The sequence below is a fragment of the Camelina sativa genome, chromosome 9 (assembly GCF_030686135.1).
Source record: "Camelina sativa cultivar CO46 ecotype springtype chromosome 9, ASM3068613v1".
NCBI lineage: Eukaryota > Viridiplantae > Streptophyta > Magnoliopsida > Brassicales > Brassicaceae > Camelina > Camelina sativa.
In genome coordinates, this window is record NC_141888.1 from 25,704,809 (window position 1) to 25,717,003 (window position 12,195).

The 12,195-nt window shown below is 36.0% G+C and overlaps 3 protein-coding genes across 8 annotated transcripts; 2 read left to right on the top strand and 1 right to left on the bottom strand.

Moving 5' to 3' along the window:
• Window positions 1–133: 133 nt before the first annotated feature.
• LOC104711383 (chaperone protein ClpC2, chloroplastic) lies at window positions 134–4,829 on the bottom strand. 2 transcript variants are annotated; one of them, XM_010428083.3, is made up of 10 exons: window positions 4,534–4,829; window positions 3,308–3,882; window positions 3,058–3,173; window positions 2,843–2,965; window positions 2,566–2,751; window positions 2,245–2,460; window positions 1,936–2,153; window positions 1,768–1,843; window positions 1,584–1,673; window positions 134–1,504 (listed from the first exon to the last, which is right to left on the bottom strand). In XM_010428083.3, the coding sequence occupies exons 2-10, from the start codon at window positions 3,864–3,866 to the stop codon at window positions 305–307; spliced, it is 2,784 nt and encodes a 927-aa protein (XP_010426385.1). In that variant the 5' UTR covers window positions 3,867–3,882; window positions 4,534–4,829; the 3' UTR covers window positions 134–304. The 2 variants fall into 2 exon arrangements, with proteins under 2 accessions (XP_010426385.1, XP_010426386.1); XM_010428084.2 differs by having other exon boundaries at window positions 4,402–4,555.
• A 57-nt stretch (window positions 4,830–4,886) lies between these two features.
• On the top strand, window positions 4,887–7,162 carry LOC104711384 (F-box/LRR-repeat protein At3g48880). 5 transcript variants are annotated; one of them, XM_010428085.2, is made up of 3 exons: window positions 4,887–5,065; window positions 5,781–6,157; window positions 6,394–7,162. In XM_010428085.2, the coding sequence occupies exons 2-3, from the start codon at window positions 5,793–5,795 to the stop codon at window positions 6,956–6,958; spliced, it is 930 nt and encodes a 309-aa protein (XP_010426387.2). In that variant the 5' UTR covers window positions 4,887–5,065; window positions 5,781–5,792; the 3' UTR covers window positions 6,959–7,162. The 5 variants fall into 5 exon arrangements, with proteins under 5 accessions (XP_010426387.2, XP_010426388.2, XP_010426389.2 ...); XM_010428086.3 differs by having other exon boundaries at window positions 5,017–5,224; XM_010428087.2 differs by having other exon boundaries at window positions 5,025–5,352.
• Window positions 7,163–8,307: 1,145 nt separating this feature from the next.
• LOC104711385 (membrane steroid-binding protein 2) lies at window positions 8,308–9,694 on the top strand. Its single transcript, XM_010428088.3, has 2 exons — window positions 8,308–8,841; window positions 9,095–9,694. Exons 1-2 carry the CDS (start codon window positions 8,534–8,536, stop codon window positions 9,522–9,524), a joined length of 738 nt encoding a protein of 245 aa, XP_010426390.1. The 5' UTR covers window positions 8,308–8,533; the 3' UTR covers window positions 9,525–9,694.
• Window positions 9,695–12,195: the final 2,501 nt, after the last annotated feature.

The following is a 12,195-nucleotide window of genomic DNA, read 5'->3' on the forward strand; positions in this document are numbered from 1 at the left end:
CTTGCCCTTGCTGTGTAATAATAACCTGGTTGAAGTAGCAATAATAACCTGGTTGAAGTCTTATGAGTTTATGACGGAAGAAAACCATGCTTCGAACAAGTACATCTACCAGTGAATCTGACACTCGTACCTCTATTCAACTCTACCAAATACTGCATTTTTCTGTGGGAAATTCTCCATGGTTCCGAACAATCAATATCCCAATCAGAAACAAAGAGATTAAAGTACAAATACAAATTAAATAAGACTCGAATTCAATAACACTTCAGGGAAGAAAGAAGGAAAAATCTCTAGAAGAACCCTTCTACAATATTGGAATTGGATCTTCCATGATATCTTCAGCAACAAAACCACCAGCACGTCCATTGGTACCATTTAACACAACCACGCTTCCTTCGGCATCCACATCAACAATCACAGAATCTCCTTCTTTAATGTCCCTTGAAAGCATCTTCTCCGCCATGCTATCTTCCAAAAGCCTCATAATCGCTCGTCTAAGCGGCCTTGCACCATAACTCGGGTCGAATCCTTCATCCACCACTCTCTCTTTAAACCTCTCAGTCACCTGAAGCTCAATCTCTTTGACCTCAAGTCTCGCCACCACCTCTTTAAGCATTATATCAGCAATCTCCTTGACTTCCAGCTTCGTCAACTGTCTGAAAACAATCATCTCATCTAACCTGTTCAAGAACTCCGGTCTGAAATACTGTTTTAGTTCCTCAGTCACTAAGCTCTTGATTCTGTTGTAGCTGCTATCTTTCTCGTCATGGTCGAGATCAAACCCAATTCTTCTACCACCTTTTTCGATCACACTGCTTCCTACGTTTGAAGTCATGATGAGAAGCGTGTTCTTGAAATCAACAGTTCTTCCTTTGCTATCAGTTAGTCTACCGTCTTCTAGGATCTGAAGCATCATGTTGAAAACATCAGGATGGGCTTTCTCGATTTCGTCAAAGAGAACAAGTGTGTAGGGCCTGCGTCGAACTGCCTCGGTTAGCTGACCTCCTTCTGTGTATCCTACGTAACCAGGAGGTGAACCGATGAGTTTTGAAACTGTGTGTCGTTCCATGAACTCACTCATGTCAAGACGGATCATCGCTTCTTCTGAACCGAAGTAGTAAGCAGCCAAGGCCTTGGCAAGCTCTGATTTCCCTACACCAGTTGGACCAGAGAAGATGAAACTGGCGATAGGACGGTTTGGGTTCTTGAGTCCAACACGGGCACGGCGGATAGCCCGACTGATGGCTTTGACGGCTTCATCTTGGCCAATGACTCTTGTGTGAAGAGTCTGCTCCATTTGGAGAAGACGGCTAGATTCATCAGACGAGACTTTTTCTACTGGGATTCCTGTCCAGGTGGCGACAATGTGTTGGATGTCGGATTCCGTGACAGTAGGACCTCCTTCCTCAGCTTCATTCTCGGCTTTGGTCACTTCTTTGCCTTTAGCTAAAACAGCAGCTATCTCAGCCCTGAGCTCTATCTCACGGTCGCGATGAGAACCAGCCTGTAGCAATAAGAACTCAGGAGCTGTTAATATTAATCTTGGGTTGTATGGAGAGTAAAAAGAAACTCAATGTTGATACCTTCTCAAAGTCTTGGCCTCGCACAGCTTCATTCTTCTCCTTAGTGATTTGCCTGAGTTGCTTTTCAAGCTCTCTAGCTTCCTCAGGAACCTAAATAAACAACACTTTCTCTGAATCAGCTCACGTAGCTATACAAAACACATATTTTTTTGGTAATGAGTGAAACATGAAAATATGAATGAACCTGAGCATGGCGTAGCCGAACCCTAGACCCAGCTTCATCAATCAAGTCAATCGCTTTGTCGGGAAGAAACCGATCACTGTCCATTCAAAAGAAGAAGCTGGGTTGAGATTATGCTGCATTTTGTTCTGTGTTGCTTAAAAGACTGAAATAAATAAAAAAGACAAAAACCTGATGTACTGATGTGACAGTTGAGCAGCAGCAACCAAGGCCTCATCAGTGTACCGAAGCTTGTGGTGGATCTCATATCGTTCACGCAGACCGTGCAAGATCTGTATAGCTTCCTCTACAGTAGGTTCAGGTACCTTGACAGGCTGGAACCGTCTCTCCAATGCCGGATCTTTCTCAATGTGCTTTCTGTACTCATCCAATGTTGTTGCACCAATGCACTACCAAAAACATTTAGAAAAACTTGAGTTTTACGGTCTATTAATTTACATTTTGACATAACTACACCAATAAAAAGTAAGAAAAATTTACCTGCAATTCACCTCTTGCAAGAGCTGGCTTTAAGATGTTAGCAGCATCGATGGCACCTTCAGCGGCTCCTGCACCAATCAACGTGTGCACTTCATCAATAAACAGAATAATGTCATCACTCTGTCTGATTTCCTCCATAAGCTTCTTCAATCTTTCCTCGAATTCTCCACGGTATTTCGTTCCAGCCACTAGAAGACCCATATCAAGTGTTATAACCTGACAAAAAATGTAAAAAGTACATTACTTGAAGCATATATACACACACACTCTAACTAAGTACCTTAGATTCATTATTAATGATCTAATGGGAGAATATTTTACCGTCTTTCCCTCAATTGTTTCAGGAACATCACCACTAGCAATTCGCTGTGCAAGTCCTTCAGCTATTGCTGTCTTACCAACTCCAGGCTCTCCAATAAGACAAGGGTTGTTCTTGGTTCTTCGAGCCAAGATCTGGACCACTCGTTCGATCTGTGGCTGTCTTCCAACAACCGGATCCAGTTTACCCTGCAACAAGAAGTGAAAAATATAATTCAGCAGAAATTTTCAGGCATATTAACATGACAGTCTCTTCAAAATGAGTAAGAATTTTAATTACCTCCTCTGCTAGTTTAGTTAAGTTAGTCCCATACTCTTCTAGTGTTGGCATTTTGCTGTTACTGCTGCTTCCTCCACCAACGCTTGCTGTGACTTCATTGTTTTCCCCAACCATACGTATAACCTGGAAAATGTTATATGTATACCCAAAATGTTATCACGAAATGGTTTACTAGGACAGGACATTATTGTTAGAGAATCCATTAGTGCATTTACCTGCGTCCGGATATTACTAGGATCTGCACCCAAATTCTCCAAGACACGAGCTGCCACACCCTCTCCTTCCCGAAGAAGACCAAGCAAAAGGTGCTCTGAACCAATGTAGTTATGCCCTAGAATTCAAATAACCAAAGTTTCCAAATTGATAAAAAATAGTTAGTTACATTAGTAAAAATAAGCTTTATGTATTGCACAACATATAACACGCTCCAAACCTAAATATAATTAGATAGCAACAGATCCGTACCAAGTTGTCGAGCTTCTTCTAGTGACAACTCCAGGACACGCTTTGCACGAGGAGTAAATGGGATCTCCACTGCCACAAAACCACTACCTCTTCCAATGATCTTTTCAACCTCTACACGAGAATCTTTAAGATTGATCCCCATGGATTTGAGAACCTTTGCAGCAATCCCAGTCCCTTCTCCAATAAGACCCAACAATATTTGCTCAGTCCCAACAAAGTTATGGCCAAGTCTCCGAGCTTCCTCTTGAGACAGCATAATAACCTTAATTGCTTTCTCGGTAAACCGCTCAAACATGGCTTTTGGTACACATCGCCTAGCTTTTTCATTGCGAGATGAGATATTACGGTTAACCTTAGAAACGAAATCTTGACTAGGCCTTGCCCTAAAATCCAATGCATTGGAAGCCCTTAACCCTGTGAAGCACTGAATTTTCAAAACAGGTGCTTGTACACTGAACATCATCTTCACACAGCCTCTTGGGTTTCTGTATTCTTTGGACTGCACATGCCTTCCGGGACAAAATAGAGGAGCTGTAAAAAGAGCTACCAACCTACCCATATTGCCGAGTTGGAGGCTGCAAATGGGTAATGGTAAAACATTAGTTCTAGCACTATATTGGCTTAAACCAAACTACTATATATAAAACACACACACACACACACAGATAAGTTTAGTGCTTTTATTGAGTGCAAAGATGATTAAGAAAAACAAAAACATCATACAATGACAAAGCTACACTAAATCGAAAATATGTGCGTACAGGGAATGCTGAGAATAAAAAAAATGCCAAACACTGATACTTAGATCCTATTGAACCAAAAACAAAGAACAGAAAGAGCTCAAGGCACATGAATACACCATTTCAATTCACCAGCTAAGAGCAGTCACGATTAAGCAAAAAAAAAGCATTCAACTTTGAACAAATCGATACGCGAATACACAACCCTAATCTCAAAGTAATCATTTTTTTTTTTTTTGCAAATCAATACAACCAAATGAAAAGACTACCCAGATTCCTGAAACACAAAATGAAACCCCCAAAAGAAACGAAACAAAACACCATGAGAAGTAAAAGAAAAAAAAAAACTCAAACCTTTAAAAGCTCACACAACAGAGAAACAGAAACCTTTCAATGAACCACAAAACCCACAATAACAAATGAAGAAGAAACAGACTGAGAAAAGAGAGAGTGAGTGTAGCAAAAGAACAAGGGTTTTTTATTTACCGTCGACGCCTTTGTGATGGATAGAGAAGTGCGAGAAAGCGAGAGAGACTCCTTTTTAATGGTCGGCCCGTCTGAGGGAAAGAGATAGGAGGAAAGGAAAGCGAAGAGATTATTTTCTCTCTTTTTATCTACTCTCCTTCTCTCGCATCGCCGCCCTTCATAGATTAAACACACACACACTCACCTACCAAAGCTGCATCTCCACCGTTAGATTTACACAGAAACATTTCACACCGTCGGATTTAACTACTTTTTAACGAGTCAACCTCAATAAGAATCTTGTTCCCAAAGATAAGGGTTTGTACATTGAGTTTAAGACCGGTTTTGTCCGAAAACTCCGTCAAACCGGAATCAAATCAAAGAGCATATAATTAAACCGAATTTAAACCAAAATCAAACCGATTTATCATTATATAGTTTTTGTTTTTTCGTATAATCCACTTTCATTGGCTAGAGAAAGATTGTAACGGTGTCGTCGTCGCCAAACGATTGATTTTTCATTTTTGCCTTTGAGAGCTTCTTCGAAAAAAAGGTTCCTTGATTGAGATTTCTCAGTGCTCTCTTTTGCGTGTTTCAGCTTCTTGTTCTACGATCTGATTCCCTTTCTTTGTTTCTTGTTTGATTTTGAATTGAGAAAATGGCGATTCGAGATCTATCTATGTATTATACGTTTTTTAGTTAGACTGATTCGGTAATGTCAAGAGATCAGATCGATTCGTTGATAGAGTCTTGGGGGTTTACGATCTTAGTCCTTTAGATTTTCGAAATTTGATTCTATATGTTCCCTAACTGAGGAGTTGTAGCAGAGTCTTTGGAGAGGTTGTTTAATTATGTGTTCTTCTGAGTTTTAATGGCTGATCTTTTGAATTTGAGACTCTTGCAAATGGGATAGTTATACTGTGAATTGGTTTTTATGTTTTTGATTATGTTTTTGATTTCAATTCACTTTCTGATTCCCGATGTTTCCTTTTTACGTTTGGTGTTTTACCTTTTTTTGCTTATAACTTAGTATGAAGATCGATATTGATAATCTTGTTTTAGAATATAGATTGTTTATGGAAGAGAGGTTTGAATACTCTGTTTGTGAGATTCATTCTGTTTGGTAACTCAATTGATTGATGTGATGGAATCGTGGAAATTGATGTGTGTGTTTCCTGCGTTCCTGTTCTATAAGGGCTTGAGGTATATATTACTTGGATTCTTGTGAGGATAAAGAACAGTTGATTAACGTTATTATGCTTGTTCAGGGCACAACGAGAATGGAAGAAGAGTATGAGAGTCGTCGAATGAGGAGATGGGAAGAGTTGGACACTGACATCTTAGTAAGAATTTTCCTGAAGTTTAGCGTCTTTGAGCTGACTTCGGGATTAGCTCATGTTTGTAGAGGATGGAGAGCTGCTTGTTGCGATCCTATTCTATGGAAGACTCTTGATTTGTCACACATGAGATCTAGTTTCATCAAGATCCCGTTAGAGCCTTACGTCTATGTTGAACGCCGATCTGACGAGGCCCTGACCCGCATCCTGAAACTCTCCATGAACCTTAGCGGAGGAAACACTAGGACCTTGATCTTCCATTTCAACTTGTTTCTCAGTGATGATCAGCTTACTTACACCGCTGAAAGGTATGTTTGTTTTCTTACTTCCCTTAAAAGAATCTTCCACATTGTTCCATCAAAGCATGGCCAAAAGTTCTGGTTTAGGTTTAGACACTACTCATCTATTTTAGACAAAATTTTGTTAGGTTTTTGGTTTGGTTCAGGTTATATGCCCACTCTGAGTTAGAATTCCTGAATTGCAACTGAGTTGAATCTTCTAAATGCTAAAAGATTTAAAAATTGGTTGTACTCAATATGTGCAGGTGTCCAGGGTTGAGACGGGTTGTTCTTCCGGCTTGGAACAGAATAAAGAAGACTGGTATATGCAAAGCTATAAGGATCTGGAAAGATCTAGAGTCACTAACAATGCCGAGCATCGCAAACCCGCCTTATCTCTTAACAGAAATAGCCAAGAACTGCAAGAATTTTAAAGAGCTCAAGATCATGGGTCCATTCGAGGTCTTCTTTGCAAACACGCTCATCACTTGCCTCCCAAACCTCAAAATCCTCAGCCTTAGATGCTCGGCGATAAAGCGGGAAGCGCTCATGAAAATCCTTGACGGATTACAGAGCCTTGAAGTGCTCAACATATCACACTCTTACCTGGTGGAGTACAACAGTTGGCAACCGCAGCAGAAGGTGATTGTTAGAGAGCTCGATAAGGCGATAACGGAGAAAACAGCGAAGTTGAAGCGGTTTTTGACTTGTATGGAGCACAAGACGTGTTTGATGTGCCAGAGGACAGAGAACGATGAAGGTATAGTGAGATGGTATAAGTACGAAGAAGGAGAGTGGAAGGTTGATGAAGTGAGTTCTCTTCATCTTTGATGTTTTTTTGTGATATTTTTTTCTTTGTGGAGACTTAACTTCTTCTTGTTCATTTATACTTGTTTGAGTTGCTTTGTGAGTTGTTTTGATGTGAACGATATTATGTGTATATAATGTGTAGACGTTTGTATGTAGTGATCAACTTTGGATCACCAACTTTGACACATATAGGAAAATAAAACAATAAACTTTTCAATTTTACAATGTTTTTTTGTTTGTTTTTTTTGGTCCATAGTTTTGTTTATTTATTTCTGGAACAGACATAAAGAGAGGAAAAAATAAGTATTGAAAAAGGTTGAATTATGGATTTATAAATTATAAAGAGTACACTAACTAGTCAAAATGTGAACTAGTTTTTAAAAGTTTGCAAAGGAAAAAAAAAAAAAAAAAAAAACATGCAAACATCACACACGAACTGAGACGGCACGCATGGTACATGCTGCAATTCATATTTCATCACATACAAAAAAAAAATGGCACTAAAAGTGCGTTTTGTCACAGTTGGTTGTTATGCTATCTCAAACTCATTTTTTATCACTAATAATCAAGATTTGATTAGTTAATGAGACATTGAATAATTTATACAACCTACTCTACACATGGATAAGATTATAGTAGTAGCCGAACCATCGTTAATCGAAACCATAAATAGGAATCAATTATCTTTTGCCACTTAAAACGTGTACGGATAATCAAACACATATTTATGTTTTAAGTGTACGCAAATGTCTAAACATAAAGTCTAAACATAAAAACGAAATGTCTATGCAATGTCTAAAACAGAGTATACAAACCCAACTATTTAGAGTTTACGCAATGTTCTTTTATAAGTTTATAACCTAAAGAGAGTTTACGCAATGTTACAAGTCCTGAAGACAAATAGTTAAGCACATGTATGTACAAAGTAAATTACGAATTTTTCAATATATGTGAGTTTACACAATATCCTCTCGAGCTACAAGTCTCAACTAGGTATAGTCAAAAAGCACATAGCAGTATACTCGTCTAAAATAAAAATAAGATTAGTCACATTTGTATGGCAAATCATATCTACCTATTTTCTCTTACCTAACAACTCGTCTCGAACGGCATTACTTAACACTGTTTTTATTAAACTCAGCCACCACTACTAAGTTAGGTGTAAGTGTAACTATCTATTCTTTTAATAAAAAACGTTTACAAAAAATTTACAATTACACTAAACAAAACTACTAATATTTTTCAGATTAGAACAAAAAGTACCTCTAGAAAGATTTTTTTTTTTTCTTTTCTTTTCTTAGTACTACTATTCGTCAGTCCGTCTCTGACGACGACTATTTAAAAAATAAATTGTTGAAAATTATTGTTGCGTAATTGACCATTTTATTTGTATTATCTACCAAATCGTACAATAATATCGAATGTTTAATGCTTCTCGATTGCAAAATTAAATTATAAAATCTATAAAAATTAAAGACACAAAACACGTTACTCTCATAATAAGTTCTCTTTTGTTTAGCTCTGTGACCAGTGAACCACCCGATTCTATATCTCTCTCTCTTCTCTTCTCTTGTCTTGTCGATTTAGCTTTCAATCATGGTTCTGCAAGTATGGGAGACGTTGAAAGAAACCATCACAGCTTACACGGGACTTTCTCCAGCTGCTTTTTTCACCGTACTAGCTCTCGCTTTCGCCGTTTACCAAGTCGTCTCCGGTTTCTTCGTCTCTGACGAAGTTCACCGACCTCGTTCTTTAGAGGTACAACCCGAATCTGACCCTCTTCCTCCCCCGGTTCAGCTCGGAGAAATCACCGAGGAGGATCTTAAGCTGTATGACGGCTCCGATTCCAAAAAGCCCCTTCTTATGGCCATCAAGGGTCAGATCTATGATGTTTCTCAGAGCAGGTACTTACTTTATATATCAATGGTTTAAATCCTAATCATCACAACTTAGATAAGATAGCAGAAGAAACGATTCGATCCAATTAGTTTCGAGATTTAGGGTTTAGGTTAAGTTAGTTAATTTCAGTGATTGTTGAATTTGGGGGTTTTTGTTGATTGTTTGATTATGCTCTTAATCTCGTTTAATTATATGGAATATGTAGTAGAGCTGATGAACTATGTAACTCTGACTGGGTCACAAACTTCTTTTGTACAGAATGTTCTATGGACCAGGTGGGCCGTATGCTCTGTTTGCAGGGAAAGATGCAAGCCGAGCTCTTGCGAAGATGTCGTTTGAGGAGCAAGACTTGACTGGAGATATCTCAGGTCTCGGTGCATTTGAGCTAGATGCGTTACAAGACTGGGAGTACAAGTTCATGAGCAAGTATGTCAAAGTAGGAACCATTCAAAAGAAGGATGAAGAAGGCAACAAAACTTCAGAAGCAAAGGCTACCTCTGCGGAAGGTCTTTCTACAGATATTGGAGAAGAAGCTTCCGAAACAAAGGCTGCCTCTCCGGAAGGTCTTTCCACAAACGCTGAACAAGAAGCTTCCGCAGTTACCCATGATGAAACTTCTAGAGGCATAGACGAGAAAATCGCGGAAACCACTGAGAAGAAGGATGATCATGATGTTGCAAAGGAGTAAAGTCGTCAATGTAATCAGAGGGCAAACTTTTCTCTTGAGAAATTAGTGGGATTTTTCAGGGTTTTAAGTATGAGTCGTATATAGCTCAAGGTGGAAAAGAATAAAAAATGGTGGCTTTGTTTGTACTTTTTGGATCTTTTATATAATGATTACATCTAATTCTCTGGTTATGGAAGCTTAAAAATTACATTACATTTCTACAATGCACCGAGACCTGAGAAGTGGTCAAATCGGTTGTGAGTTATAAATGCTTTGCTCTAAGGTATTGGTTTGTACTTTGTAGCATACTTGACTTCCTGCTATGTGTCTCGTAAAATGAAGGTGGCTCAATTCCTAGAATCAAAGCACCTACTTACATTTTAGAAAAACTCCTGTTTTGCCTTCTAGTATTAAGAAAACATTTTGAATTAGTAGATTATGTATGAGAATGACAACATCCAACTCATGAAAGGTTTGGCCGTTTGGGTTCTAAATTGCTAACGTGTTATGTGATCTACTTTGAATCCAGTCGCGGAGGGAGGATAATAGATATATTTTTTAGTTTCGGTTTAACCAATTGCAATTTTTTTGAAACCTCTCTTATTCACCCCCTTTAAATTAAAGAAACAAGTTTTAATTAAGGAAATAAATTCTGTATATCAATTAGTTTTAAAATTGTAAATTCTAATATTATATTACAGTTTTAATTATCACATCTAAACCCTAACCACATTTTTATAAACTCAAACCGACATATAATTTTGTTTAATTGTAAAATCTTAACCCTAACCATTCTTTTATAAATCCAAACCGACATATAATTTTGTTTAATTGTAAAATCTAAACTCTAACCACTCTTTTGTAAACTTAAACCGACATATAATTTTGTTTGATTGTAAATTCTAAACCCTAACCACTCTTTTGTAAACCCAAACCGACATATAATTTCATTTAATTGTAACATCTAAACTTTAACCACTCTTTTGTAAACCCAAACCGATATATAATTTTGTTTAATTATAAAATCTAAATCTTAACCATTCTTTTATAAACCCAAACCGACATATAATTTTAAAAATTATAAATTTAAACCCTAATCCTCTTTTTTAAACTCAAACCGACATAATTTGTTTCCTTAATTTGTTTTGTCTTTTTATTTTAATTTTAATTTATTTTTAAAATATGATATGACATGACATATTGTTGTATTCTGATTGGTTAATTAAGAGGAGGTGAATAAGGGTTGTTCACCCCTAGGGGGTGAACCCAAGAATTTTTCTTTTTTTTAGTGCAAATTATGAAGAGTTCGCGAAACTATTTTGTATTTTCTTTGTTTGTATTTTTTGTATATAGGTTTTATCTCTTATTCCCAAAAAAAATTAGTTTTGTATGTTGTCTGGACACTTTTTGTGATCAATTAGGGATGAGTATACCATACCACCACTTTATTCATGTTTTGGAAACTGCGATTTTGTAATATTTTGCAAATTAAAGTATTCATAAGTTTTCACGTTTTAGTACTAATAAAAAGCCTGATCTATTAAAACTAGTTTTTTAGTATTTATAACTTTTTACAAATTTTTGTCTAGTTTAGTTTGTTCTTCTATATATCATTATCGTGTTAAATATCTATATATACATTTTTGAGACATTTAACAAATAAATTCTGAAGTTGGAACCTATTTACAAACATGCCACTGGTATTAAATAATTAATTTAATAAACAAATTAATTCTACTTATATTCGATTTTTTCAATAGAAACTAAGTGTTTTAAAAGATAACAAACATAATTGCAAATGTATACATATTTTATTTCTTTATTTTATAAGGAGGTGAATGATTTGATAAAAAGTGATTTTTAGCTTTACATACTATATTTTACTTTTACGGGTTTCATATGATGAGTTTTTGTGAATTAAAAATCTTTGAACATGTTGTGTGATCTGTCTAGCATGGCGGGTATGGACTATATAACCAAAACTAAAACTATTAGTTTATTTCATATACTAAATTATTTAGTATATGAATTACAAAATCTTACACATACTACAACACACTCTTAATATTCCAAAAAAAAAAAAATTGTATACACATAAAAATATACACTAACATACATCATATGCATATACCTCTGTTTAATTATAGAAAACAAAACTAAGTGTTTTAAAATTGTATACTCTATCTAATAACAAATTTAATGTAATTAAGTTCCAAATTATATAAAATGTAAGAAGAAGAAAAAACATTCTAAACAGAATTATAAATTAATTAAATAAAATTTAATTAATTGGTAATTTGAAAACTAAATAAATTAAAAATTATTATTTAAAATACAATATTTATAATTTAGTCATGTGGTGTACTGCGGGTGAAAACCTAGTATAACTAATAAAAACGTGATTAATCTACTAAAACTGGTTTTTCAGTATTTCTAATTCATTTACAAAAAAATGTCCAGTAAAGTTGGTTCTGCTAACAATTATTATGTCAAGCCAAGTTGTTAAATTGAAAAGTTAAAAATCTATTAATTTTGAATATTGAAGTTTGATAAGCTAATATTAATTCATCGTTATTGAGTAGTATTTTTTACATTAATTATTTTTTAATTTATGTGAATACTCTAAAATCAAATTTTTATGAAATTTGTATGATATGTGATCGTTGAAAATGCACATGGCAACAAAATGACA

Excerpts from the sequence above, each read along its gene's own strand:
- LOC104711383 (XM_010428083.3), bottom strand. The coding sequence starts at position 3,866 with ATGGGTAGGTTGGTAGCTCTTTTTACAGCTCCTCTATTTTGTCCCGGA. Across the intron at positions 1,844-1,935 it reads CTGTCACATCAGTACATCAG|TGATCGGTTTCTTCCCGACA; the intron begins GTTTTTGTCTTT and ends TTGAATGGACAG. Across the intron at positions 1,674-1,767 it reads TTCGGCTACGCCATGCTCAG|GTTCCTGAGGAAGCTAGAGA; the intron begins GTTCATTCATAT and ends TTGTTTATTTAG.
- LOC104711385 (XM_010428088.3), top strand. The coding sequence starts at position 8,534 with ATGGTTCTGCAAGTATGGGAGACGTTGAAAGAAACCATCACAGCTTAC. Across the intron at positions 8,842-9,094 it reads TATGATGTTTCTCAGAGCAG|AATGTTCTATGGACCAGGTG; the intron begins GTACTTACTTTA and ends TCTTTTGTACAG.
- LOC104711384 (XM_087465334.1), top strand. The coding sequence starts at position 5,769 with ATGCTTGTTCAGGGCACAACGAGAATGGAAGAAGAGTATGAGAGTCGT. Across the intron at positions 6,158-6,393 it reads CTTACTTACACCGCTGAAAG|GTGTCCAGGGTTGAGACGGG; the intron begins GTATGTTTGTTT and ends CAATATGTGCAG.